Source organism: Anneissia japonica, unplaced genomic scaffold (assembly GCF_011630105.1).
Source record: "Anneissia japonica isolate Jap-2015-1 unplaced genomic scaffold, ASM1163010v1 scaffold263_len647688_cov178, whole genome shotgun sequence".
Lineage (NCBI taxonomy): Eukaryota > Metazoa > Echinodermata > Crinoidea > Comatulida > Comatulidae > Anneissia > Anneissia japonica.
This window is the reverse complement of record NW_022734777.1, coordinates 75,778-89,115: the sequence shown is the minus strand read 5'-3', so window position 1 is coordinate 89,115 and position 13,338 is coordinate 75,778. Positions and strand designations below refer to the sequence as shown.

General features: G+C 32.8%; 1 protein-coding gene across 1 annotated transcript; it reads left to right on the top strand.

Annotated features, from left to right (window-relative positions):
• Positions 1–3,161: 3,161 nt before the first annotated feature.
• LOC117116477 (protein bicaudal D-like) lies at positions 3,162–4,259 on the top strand. The gene has a single exon (XM_033260535.1). It carries the CDS (start codon positions 3,162–3,164, stop codon positions 4,257–4,259), a length of 1,098 nt encoding a protein of 365 aa, XP_033116426.1.
• The last annotated feature ends 9,079 nt before the right edge of the window (positions 4,260–13,338 follow it).

Below are 13,338 nucleotides of genomic sequence, written 5' to 3'. Positions count from 1 at the left end.
TATTATAAATCAAAAAAAAATATTTATATAATATATACAAAAATATATATATATATATATATATATATATATATATATATATACACACACACACACACACACACACACACACACACACACACTAGGAATCGATTAAAAATTAAAAATAATAAACAAATTATAATTTATCTATTTTTATAAAAATTAGCTGATACATGGTGTCCAGGAGCATGCCACCATGAAATTTTTGTTTTATAGATGCTGGAAATTTTGTTTTATAGATGCTTGGGCAATCAGTAATTTCTTTTCTTCCTTTTTTCTGTTTTATTTACTAATAAGTGTGACGGGGGGGGGGGGATTGGCTTGGTTCCCCCTTGAAATCCGTTCCTGTGACGGGTTATAGTACTGGATGCTCAGTACGTTCCCAAATGCTGGGGAAATTGAACCCATGACCTACAGATAACTAGCCTCTTGACCAGCATGCTTGCACTTGGTGGATGGGGATGAATCCAAGCAGCAGCGGGTACTGCAATGCTATTCCATTTCATTTTCATTTCAACAACATTTATTCGAACATATATAAACATGCATGGAAATAAAACAAATGAAAAAAAAAAGGTCAAGGGACGACATAGAAACTCTTACGAGTCCGTCACTGTTGCCCCTCTTCAAGACAGCAAAAACAACCTTAAACATAAAAATTAACAGAAAATAAACACTCCCCCATATAAATAAGATAAACATAATGTTTTCCGATGGCGTTAAGACACCAGGCAAGTTAAGATCCACCTGAATTAAAGGCTGGTTATAAACAAAATATTACAATTATCCTGAGTATTTTGAAAATACACTGCAAATCATTTGCCTAACAATAGACTCTCGAGTTTCTGCTATGCTAACTCTAAAAGAGGTCTATAGGCCTACTATATCAATTATTAATAATCAATAAACTTGAAAATAATAATAATCATTATTATTATTTATTATTTTGCTTCACAGGACATTACTAATACATGTTAATGTACGTATATGCAGGCTATAAAACAAATTAATGATTACACTTCAAATACTAAAAAAATTCAAATGATGATACAAATTAACCTCCAATTGGTTGCAACTATCAAAACTCAATCTGGATGAATTATACATTAAAAAAATCTTGAATACTTACATCACATCAGAGAATTAGTATTCATCATTTACATGTTGTCTATGCTTATCCTTGGGCCATCACGCATGAGAGCAGTTACTAACCACTAGCCTCTAGTGACAGTTCTAGTCTCTAGACATTCTCTTCAGCAAGCTTAATACTGCCAAATTATTTAACCTTCCTTTGTCTTTGTGGTTAAAAAAGTTCTTACTAACCTTTAGCTTTATTAAACTAAATACTATTGACTTGCATTATTGTTGTTCAAAATATTTTTTTCTTATTACAGTAGTACCCTTCCTTTGGGACAGCCCTCTTCATGGGACACTTCATGAAATGAGGGGAATACCATATTTATCTTTTAAGACTAGAGCTGTGACCCCTATTAAGGAAACGGGGACACTTTCTGAGTGTGAAAAATAGTCAAATAACCTCAATTTAGGGGACACTTAAATTTTTTTTGTATCAACAGTAACTACAGCAGTTTCAAAATAAGAAAAATTCATCAAACTATATATTTTGACACCTTTAGCAATAAACCAGAATTTTCTCCCCTGAATCCTGTAAGTGAACATCGACAGGGCTGGGACCAGGATTTGTCCGATGGGATTCCGAGGTCCCAGACGGGAGAAGGGTGATGTCGCTGACAAGAACAAAGAGGTTGGGTGTTGCTAAAAACATTTGAAAGCCCGAAAACTGTTGACAATTTTTGGGTTTCAAAGGCATTCTAAATCAATTGTAGAACCTACTAATATGTAGAAAGTACATAAATTTTTTTATTCTTCCCAAAATACTGTGCTTGAGTGAGGGTCAAGTCTTGCAAGCGCGAGCAATTAGACTGGGGCCAACGGGTAGACAAGGGCCACCGGAAAGGGGTCTGGGGGTCCAGAGGTGGAAGGCCCCAGAAAATTTGCGTTAGAGTATTTTATGTGATAAAAGATAGAATTGAGAGGTTTTACCACTTCATTTCTATAAAACCTCTACCAAAAAACAAAACAAAAAAATTGTAAACTAGAAAAAAAATTTGGTACGAGACTTCACACTTCCCTGGTTTCCACCAACAAAGGGTATTAAAGATTATATTATAATCATGAACCTCAGATGGAGTCCTATCTTTAAATAGGTCTTAAAAGCAGGCATGGTGTTTCATTATCTACTATACTGTAAGAATTTCAAATAGAGAAGGCCCAGAGGACTTTCACAGGTGTAGATGTAGACACTTAAGCCTCCCCATAGTTGGGACTGAGTTTATTAAATTTATGATTATGGTATGTCTAGAAGCTCGGAAATGGCACCCTCAAACCTTTTCTCTCAACTTTATTTATAATTTTGAAAATTAGGGGGCTCAGGCCAGCTCACTGCCACCCTGAATTCGCCTCTCATTATTTTCTTTAATACTGTAGTATTGCACTTTTCCCTGATTATACCAAATAATACTGTAATAAATTAGTGTTTTCATTTGCTACATCGATATTAAAGGGAAACCAGAGTGTTACCATGATTGTAACAAAATATTATATAATAAAATTATTGTACGCACAACATTATATTTATAGGTGACACTGCGTATATGCTGGCTTTTGGCAACAGAGGCAAGGGTCACCAGTTACTCTGTATAATATATCATACTTTTACACATTACCGATCATTCCTTTACTACTATAATCATTTCTTTTTTTTGAGGGAGGTAAGAACCCTCTTGACATCATTTGGTTGCGCCCTTAGTTCCCTGTACCCCTCTCACTAGTACCACCCCTGCACATTAGTAATATTCATACTGCACGCATTGCATAAACCATTCTCATCAATTTTGACTCTTAAGTAAGTTCTTTTTCTTGTACATTTTTCATATGGGATTCAAATCCATACCCCAAGCTTTTGCAGAAATTGGTCCATTAATTTTTAGCATGCACTCACAGATTTTGATATTATCTTCAATACCTTGCACAGAGGCATTTTGAGATATAAAGTATAACAAACTGATGATGTAGTGGTTATAATAAAACCTTTATAAATTCACAGGATTTCAGTTCAAATGGCTACCAGTGAGCTGGATCAATTTCTGGAAGCTGTTGATGAGAATGTATTAGAGTCTGGAAAAACAGAAAGAGATCAGACAAAATGTAGTGTTTGTGAAAAGGAAGAACAGGTAAAATACTACTGCCAGGATTGCAGACAGTACTTGTGCTCTACTTGTAGTGATCAACATAAGAAGTACAGACTCTTTGCCAATCACAGGTTACATTTAATAGAGGATGTGCAATCAATGAGCCCCTCTCAGATGACTTTGTTACATCCACCTCTGTGTTCACATCACAATAAACCTTTGGAGTTCTACTGCACAGATTGTGAAACTCCAATCTGTGTGAATTATACAATTATGGACCACAAGCAATGGGAAGGGAAACACAAATCAATGAGCATTCAAACATTTGAAGAAGTGTCAGCCAACTTCAAACAGTCAGTAGAGCATAATGTTGAGGTATTGCATATGAAAATGGGAAATAACGATGTCGGATGCACTGAGAATGAAGACTTGCAAAAGCAAGTGGTGAAGCTTAAGTCATTGTTGACTACCAAACGAGAACAGGTTGCAACTCTGCGTAACATGGTGAAAGCAAGTAAAACCACTGCTGAAGTTGCATTGTCAAATCTCAAGAGTAAGTACCAAAGTGAGAAGCAAATTATTGCAGAAACGATGATGAAACTAAGAGGAGAGTTGAAGGCTCTTAAGGAGGACGCTGCAACGTTCACCACTCTACGTGCTTTGTTTGCCAGCCGCTGCGATGAGTATGTCACCCAGGTAGATGAATACCAACGACAGCTACTCTCAGCTGAGGAAGAGAAGAGGACATTGAACTCGTTGCTCCGGATGGCAATCCAGCAAAAACTAGCAATGACTCAGCGCTTGGAGGATTTAGAGTTCCGCAATGAGACACAGACTGTCCGCAAACAGACATTGGCTTCAACATCACGTAAACATTGGTTTTCCAAAGTGAGTTCTCCTAAATCTTTATGTCCATTACCAACAAAACCACCACCTATCAAAACTGATTTTGTTTCCAAACCACCTCCATCTAAAATACGCCAAGACAAATCGTTGAGAGAATATAAATTTATATTTAGTATTTAAAGTGTTGAGTTCTATGATTAATTATTTTGTTCTGCGGCTACACCTACACCCATCATGGCTTTAATGTAATGTAGTGCTATTTGGTTTGTGTTTCTAGCATTCTGTCCACATATAGGAACACAACAATCACCTTATTTATAATATTAATTTACATTTATATACTACCTATTGCATAGTGCCAATATGTACTTTGCACCAAATTATAAAACAAAAAGTATGATGATTTAACAACAAAATGAGGCGTGGTATTTTATGCATACCTATGTACTGCATTGACCTACATGTATATATTGACATATCTATATAATAGGTAATACTCTTAGCAACCTAATTGACTTGTCTGGCATGCTTAATATCATTTTCTGTTGAGATGGATGATCTGTTGATATACAAATTTACCTTATTAGGTCTATGTGAACGTGTAAGGTATGGATTACAATGAACCAAGAATGTTTTATAAAAAAATCCTTGCATATATTGTAGGCTTAGTCCAAAGAGTAGGCATCCCGGGCGCCATGTGGCGGGTGGCTTTAAATAATTTTCTTTTATAAAATCTTGACCACCAATGGACCCCAATGAATGGGAAGGGAAACACAACAATTATCAACTTTTCTGATGTATTCCAAACATTTAAGAAACTTCAGCCACCTTGGTTGCCCAACTCTTCAAAATACAAAATGGTCTCAAAGCTGTTATCTACATAGCTACAAAAATTAAAACAAAGTAAAAGATACAATTTGAGAGATATAGACAATCATTTAAAGGAAATGATGAAAAAAGAGAGCAGACAAATAAAAAGTAAAGAAAATCTACAACAGAAAAAAGAAGAATGATATACAATTGGATGAATTGAAAGCAACTATATCTGAAATAAGAGAGTACATTAAGTTTATCAATTATTATCGAACAGTAATGCAGTATAGCAATACATTAATTTACTGCACTTAAGGACAGAATAATGAACTGCCAAAAACAGAGCCAGATGATAACGGAAAAAATTTACTTCTTTGGAAAAACGGCAAATTGCTGTATACATGATGGTAATATACAGTATAGCCTGTGAATCCAGTTAGACCAACTTGAGCTACTTGTGCACTTTTAATCTGATTTGTCTTGTTTGTTTGTTTATATTCCATTAACTAATAAATAAGGTAGTGCACACATTTGAATGTCAGTGCCACGGTTATGAATCTAACTTGATTTAAAATGTTGCTATACTAGATTAAGAAGTTCGATATTATCTTGTGTAAAAATAACGTTTATGTCTATTTATGTCTATGTTTTACCAGAGCCTGTTAGTGGCGATGAATCGCTGTTGGTCTGATGAAATGAAATAAATGATGTAAATAAATGATGTATTTATCTAATAATGCTTATGTCTATATCAAGTCAGTTTAAATGTCAGTATTATATGCACTAAATATATATAGAATATAAACCTTGTGTACAAAAAGTGTATCAAGTGTGGCTGTTAAAAGTTTGATGTAAACTTAATGACTTAACTTCATTGTACCATGTAATTATATTAAAAACATTGAGAAGTTAGATAGTATTTTGTGTACAAATAATGTTGGTATCTATATGTAATAATATAAACCTTGTGTACAAATAGTGTTTGTCATGCAAAGGTGATGTAATCCATGTGTAAACTTAATGACTTCACTTTATTCATTGTAGAATGTAATATTATATCAGAAATATTGAGAAGTTAGATAGTATTTTGTGTACAAATAATGTTTGTGTCTATATATAATAATATAAACCTTGAAATAATGTTTGTCATGTGTACCTGCGTTGAAGGTGATGTAAACCATGTGTAAACTTTTGACTTCACTTTATTCATTGTAGCATGTAATATTATAACAAAAATATTTAGAAGTTAGATAGTGTACTACCTACTGTACCTAAGTGTACAATTAATGTTTATGTTTATGTATTATAATTATTATAAACCTTGTGTAAAAATAGTGTTTGTCATGTGAAGTAATAATTAACTTTACTTCATTCCAGCATGTGATACTAATAAAAATATTGAAACAATATCTTGTGTAATTAATGTTTTAGTCTATGTCCTCTTTAAAGGTATTATTCAGCAATGACTTACTACTGTAGCATGTAAAATTACACTAGATTGATTGGTTATGTTTGTGTCCGTCATCTGCACATGTCAATAATTATGATGCACAAATGACTCACCTTTATTGTAGCATTTAGGTATATTAGAATAGATAATGATATATTATATCAAGCTTACTTCTCAATAAAGTAATACTTGACTTTTACTTAATTGTAGCATGTAATTAAAAAATATTATATATTGTTGTGTATAAATAGGGTGTGTCATGGATGTATTATAGCAATTACTGTACTTAACCTTAACTTATTGTAGCATATAATTATACTAGATAAAACAAAAATGTTGATACACACTTGTGTACAAAAATATTTGTATCTATGCCATGTTTATAATAATAATAATAATAATAATAATAATAGCAACAACTAGCACTAACTCTGACTAAGGGGAATATCTTTTGTGTTATTTTAACTTAACATTGTTTTCTTAATTGTTCTCTACATTCTCCATTGTCTAAGCTCCCCTTAAGGTAGGTTTTAGTAACATAATAATAATTTAAAAAAAAAAGAATAATAATTATTAATAATAATAATAATAATAATAATAATAATAATAATAATAATAATAATATAGACTAGCACTGACCAATTCAAAAAAGGCACTAAATGAGGAAATAGGTCAAGTTAACATTCCTGTAATAAACAAGATATTATATTTTTCTTAAAAGAAGAAAAATAAGCAAATGGCGAACTGAAAGCAGCAATGAATTTTATGTAAAACAGGTTTGAAAAGAAAAGGCACGTTGACCATAAGTTTTTGTTTTGCCTTTTTTATGACACTGTCAAGGGGTTTCTAGATGAAAAATTAAATTTAGATGAAGAACAATTACATAAATTAGAAATGATAATGTAGCAATGACTGAACTTATTATATGTGATTATACTGGATATAATGAAAATATTGATACAATCTTGGGTACAAATAATGTCTATCTACGCCATGCTTCCCTGTCAAAACTGTAAAATAATGCTGTAAGAATTCTTAACTTTATTATAGCATGATATAAACAGTATGTTGATATTAAAGTTTGTGGAAAAATGATGTTTGTGTCTTCGGTCTATGCACATGTGTACATTTCAAACATTAGCTCAACCCGCCCTCAATAAACTAACGTTACGTTATCTCACTATATTAATTGGATTAACACATTATCAAGGATAAGTACTGAGTGTCCTTGGATTCAACTATAGGTAAACGGATTATTTGCTTTTTTTTTATGAGGTTTTAATTGTTCTTTACCGCCGAAAGCGCGGTATTCTAACGTTAGTATATGGAGGGCTGGTCGGCCTAATGAAGCTGTATAATTATGATTTAACAAGTAAATTTGAGAGAAACTAATAGAGAAAAATAGCTTGGCCATCCCACCTTCTGCCTAAAAGTAACTTACAAAGTGACTAACATTCAAATAGTGTATGAAAATTCCAGATACTGCACATCCATATACTGTATACAGTACCTCATTGATCGAACCAAGGTGCAGAAATACATGGAAATAGTACAATAATCACAAGACCCATGAAAACAAAGGAAGATTCTTCTTGCTCTAAATATAATCTATCAAATGACTGAGTCACTCATTTTGTTATTCTTGTATATATCTGTAGTTTACATAGTAATACTCCAATGCCCAGGGACTAGTTGATGTATATATATATTTTCAATATTATTCTTATAAACCTGGTTCTGCCAAATAATGTGATTTAAAATGGCAGGACTGGGGCAGACTTATAGGGTGAAGGCTGATCAGGATGTTTTTTCCTTTAGCCATCAGAGAAATTAATATACAGTATAAATATTTAGTAGATTTTGCTTGCATTCACTCATTATTGTATTTCAAATTTCTTAGTGTATAGTTAGACTATAAATCATCTGAATCTGAATAGATGTATGTACAGTATAATTGATTCAAACTGTTAGTGCAATTTACTTGATATTAAAATACATTATAAGTACAATTCAAATAAAATAATATTGGATAAAAACTAAATGTAATAATAAAATAAAATTATGTAATCTCTTAATCTAGATAATTCCTCACCTCTTGTTCCTTGGCTAACTCTGCAGCACTCTGCTTGTTCTATGATCCTATTGATGTTGCACCATTTGATTATCAAAGTCTGCAATATTCTTCCTAGCATTCTCCATGTTTGTTTGTAATACTCGCTTCCAGCTTTTTTCTTATTCTTCCCTGCAATGCTAGACTCCAGCTGGCATTGTTTGATATGCTGAGGAGGAATTCAAAAACTCGACTAAAGGATGAAAAACAGTCATATAAGGACAGACAAAAATATTAGTGCTTTAACTTTTACACAGTTTTAAAACTTGTATATTTTCTCTTGGTTTTTTTGCATGAAATTAAAACTAACAAGCACACAACCGAGTGTATATTTATTATAATTACACCTACAGACACTGTGAATGAGTAATATGTGTTGAGTCTTGATTATTCTTGTATATATGTATATATTTATGATTTCTTATAAACCTGATTCAGCCTAAATAAATAATCTGATTCAAAGTGGTGGAAAAGGGGACTACTTAAATAGGGTGGGGGGGGGGAGTGTAAGCATTTTATCCTCTCATCATCATAAAAATTAAAATATACTGTATATTATTTAGTAGTTATCGTAAGTAGATTTTGTTTGCATTCATCATAAATGCTAATCTGTACTATGTTTCTTCAAGTATACTTTGACAATAAATCATCTTAATCTGTATAGATGTATGTACAGTATAATGTTATTCATTTTTTGTGGCTTACTTTGTAGTAGTTCTACTGTTATCCAGTACACAGTGGTTTGTGGTCATGTATTACAGAGAACTGTATCGGATGATCACTTGAGATTGAATTTCATGATTAGTTCTCATCAACTGTTAATCATACAGAAATCCAACAGTTAATCGTACCTTACGAAAACATCCTTGAAAATGTTGAAAATGTCTGATGGCTCTCGTGTGGCTCTCAGATTGACAGACAGACCACATGACACTCAGTAAATACTACACCCCGCCTCCTCATCATCGGTGTTCTGATATCAAAGAAAGAGAAAGAAAAGTGTTTATAATAACAAGTCATCTATTAAATGTTCCATATACTCATTACATATCATTACACTTTATACAATTGTACTTGAAACAAAGCTTATTTCTTGTTTTTAGAAATAAGGTCAAATATTGTTTTCATTTTCATGAGGTCAGAAATTTTCTTTTAGCTTTTGATTTAAAATATTAACATACATTATAAACAAATTAAATAAATATAATTACATTAAAAAAAACACCAAATATTGAAAAAAAATAATAATCTAGTTAATTCCTCACCTCTTGTTCCTTGGCTACACTGCAACACTCTGCTTGTTCTATGAACTCTTAATAGTTACACTTTTTGATTTATGAAGGTCTGCAATACTCTTCCTAGCATTCTCTGTTTGTGCGTACTATGGTTTCCAGCTTTTTCTTATTCTCCCCTGCAATGCATTGATTCCTGGCTAGCATTGTTTGATTTGATGAGGAAGATTTATGAAACTCGATTGTGGATAAAAAACAGCTATTTAAGGACAGAAAAAATATTAGGTCTTTAAATTTTACACATATTAATATTAGAGTACTTAAATTTCACACAAATTAATATTATTATGACTTACTAAAGTAAAATATTAATAATCCGGCCCTGAACATATTTAAAACATTTTAATTTTTAATCTTTAATATAATTCTGCCAAATAATCTAGTTTAAACTTTTGGGCCAGGGAGAATCTTAAGGGGGAGGGGGGTGGCTAAGCATGCATTTCATTAAGTACTGTAGATGCTGATGCGTACATACAGAACAATGCGTAAAAATACAGAACAAAATCATCATAGCAGAACAAACAAAAGAACCACATACACATACACCAATGCACTAGATATGATTATGTCCATACGATCATATTGTACATTTATATGTACTTCCAGGTAAGACATTTGTTTCAGTTTGTTTTCTAAACATTAATTAATCTTTATTTCATATAAAGAGATTTTGGAAATCAATTAAGGTCCAATTCGATTTCGAATTATGAAAACTGTGGCACCGAGACCTCTGACCAAAAAATTTTTACAAAAATGTAATACAATAATGGAATATTGACTACTATTGTACATTTCTGAAAAAAAATTTCAGCCGTTCCACATCTCTTTCCTATTTATTTATTTATTTATTCTGCCTTTAACGTGATAACACTTTCAGTGACGCAGCACTGATCTCACTAGTGGATCACATGAACAAAAAAAGTAGAACAAAAACAAACATAAACAAAATATACAGAAACTTAACTAAAATAAAAAGAACCAATTCAAATGAATTAAAAAGAAAGCAAGAGAACAGAGGGTGGTCAGAAAGGTATAATTAGTTTTCTGTTTTGATGAAAGTTTTGAAATTTTTAAGTTGGAGATCATTTAATTCTATTTTAATTTGGTTTGGAAGTTCGTTCCAAGCCTTAGTTGCACAGTATAAGAATGTTCTCTTGCCTTGAGTGAGTTTCCATTTTATCTCCATCAAGGTGTTGTTAGATTTATTCCTAGTGCACTGAGAGTGGCTATTTTGATTAAAAATGAATTTGTTACATAGGTAGGGTGGGGCAATTCCTTTCAGGCACTTAAAAGTGAGTAATAATAGGTGTTCCTTCCACCTATCATTTAACCTATTCCATCCTAAATCATCCATTAAATTCCTAAGCTTTTCACACCAGCAGTTGAAATGTTCAGATTACTAACAAATATTAAATCAATAATTGTTTTACTAATATTTGTTATTCTTGTATTACTTGGATTACTATGTTTAGCTAAATTAGAAATTTTTTGTTTGTTTGTTTTTTTAGTTATGCCGAGATTAAAATCCCCAAGGATAACAACATCTTCATACACTGATGCAAAATTTTGAAAAACTGTGTCAAGTTGGTTAAGATACTCAGCATCTGAATTTGGAGGTCTATAAACAGTTCCAATAAGAAGTGGTTTAGTGTGTGGTAAATTAACCTTGATCCAAAGAGCTTCAATTCCGTTAATTTTAAATTCTGATATCTCTTTAAAATTCAGGCCATCTCGAATGTAAAAGAGAACACCACCCCCAGGTTTCAACTGACGATCAAGTCTGCAGATCTTAAAACCATCAATAAGGATATCATTGTCTTCAATATTACCATTCAACCAGGTTTCAGATATTAAGAAAATATCAAATTTACAATCATTGAAAAATGCCTTGAGTAGGTCAACCTTATTACGTAAGATTTGGATATTTAGGTGACCTATTTTAAATCCTTTATATTTATGGAGACTAGTATTATTATTGTTGTCATTAGTTATACTATCGCCATTATTACTATTGTTATTCTGGGTGTCTTTGTCATTAACATTGTCATTATCATTATCCCCGTCATTGTTATCACCATCATCATTGTTACCTTTATTAATATTGTTAGCACCATCCCTACTACTACCAAAATCACTAATGTTGTTATCATTGTTACTATTAGTATTACTATTGTTGTCAATACTAACACAGCTATTGTTGGAATTTAAGAAAGTATTAGATGCATATTCAATTAATTCAAGAGGGTCAATGTTATGTCCATTTTTAGATTTATCGGCTTCTTCCGCGTTGCCTTTTTTTCAGTAGCAGATTGCTCCCTTACAGAATTTGGCTTTGTGGCCTGTTTTCTCACAGTTCCAGCAGGTAACAGGATTACGATGTCGACAAACATGACTCACATGACCAGGTTCATTGCAATAGTAACAGCAGATTTTGGTGGCTACACTCCTTTGACCATTTTTGCCTTTTGAATACTTGAGTATAGGTACAGTAGTGCTCTGAAATCCTTTACCATCTACACGCGAGCGAACCGCGATTGAAACTCGAGTAACTCGCGGTTAATGAGCTATCATCGATTGGTAATACGATAACCTTTAGCAAGAAAACGAGATTCGATACCCAGTCAGGCATTAAGGCATGATGTAAAACGTCTTTTTATTAACTGTGCGAACTACCATGATCCGTTTTTAAGCGTTACAAATTTGAAATAAAAGTTCGGGTATCAACATACTGTAGTTATGATGATATACCGTCGGTCTACTTAAACTAAGCATTGGCCAAACAGGTTTCCTAGTATTATGCTAGTATGGTACAGAACTGTATTTTTTTTTTTGAATGACAAGAAAGAACACATTTAACATTATCAAACGGAAATGACACTTGACCAAATACTTTAATAACAACATAGACAAAGAAACAAAAAAAAAAAAAAATGAAGAAAACCTCTTATGGAAGTGTACTGTAGGCCTACTGAAATGAGTGTTTAGTAAATTCAATAGGGCCTATAAGATAACTTTTATTCCATTAAGGGAAACTTATATATTAGCTGGTGAAATTCGTAATTTAAGTTTTTGTCTGTTAGCTCTTTTAAAATCAAATTATTGCAGAAACGATGATGAAACTAAGAGGAGAGTTGAAGGCTCTTAAGGAGGACGCTGCAACGTTCACCACTCTACGTGCTATGTTTGCCAGCCGCTGCGATGAGTATGTCACCCAGTTGCATGAATACCAAGGACAGCTACTCTCAGCTGAGGAAGAGAAGAGGACATTGAACTCGTTGCTCCGGATGGCAATCCAGCAAAAACTAGCAATGACTCAGCGCTTGGAGGATTTAGAGTTCCGCAATGAGACACAGACTGTCCGCAAACAGACATCGGCGTCAACATCACGTAAACATCGGTCTTCCAAAGTGAGTTCTCCTAAATCTTCACGCCCACCACCAACATCCCCACCTCCTAATAAACCACCTCCATCTAAAATACGCCAAGACGAATCGTTGAGAGAATATAAATTTATATTTAGTAATTAAAGTGTTGAGTTCTATGATTAATTATTTTGTTCTACACCTACACCTACACCCATCATGGCTTTAATGT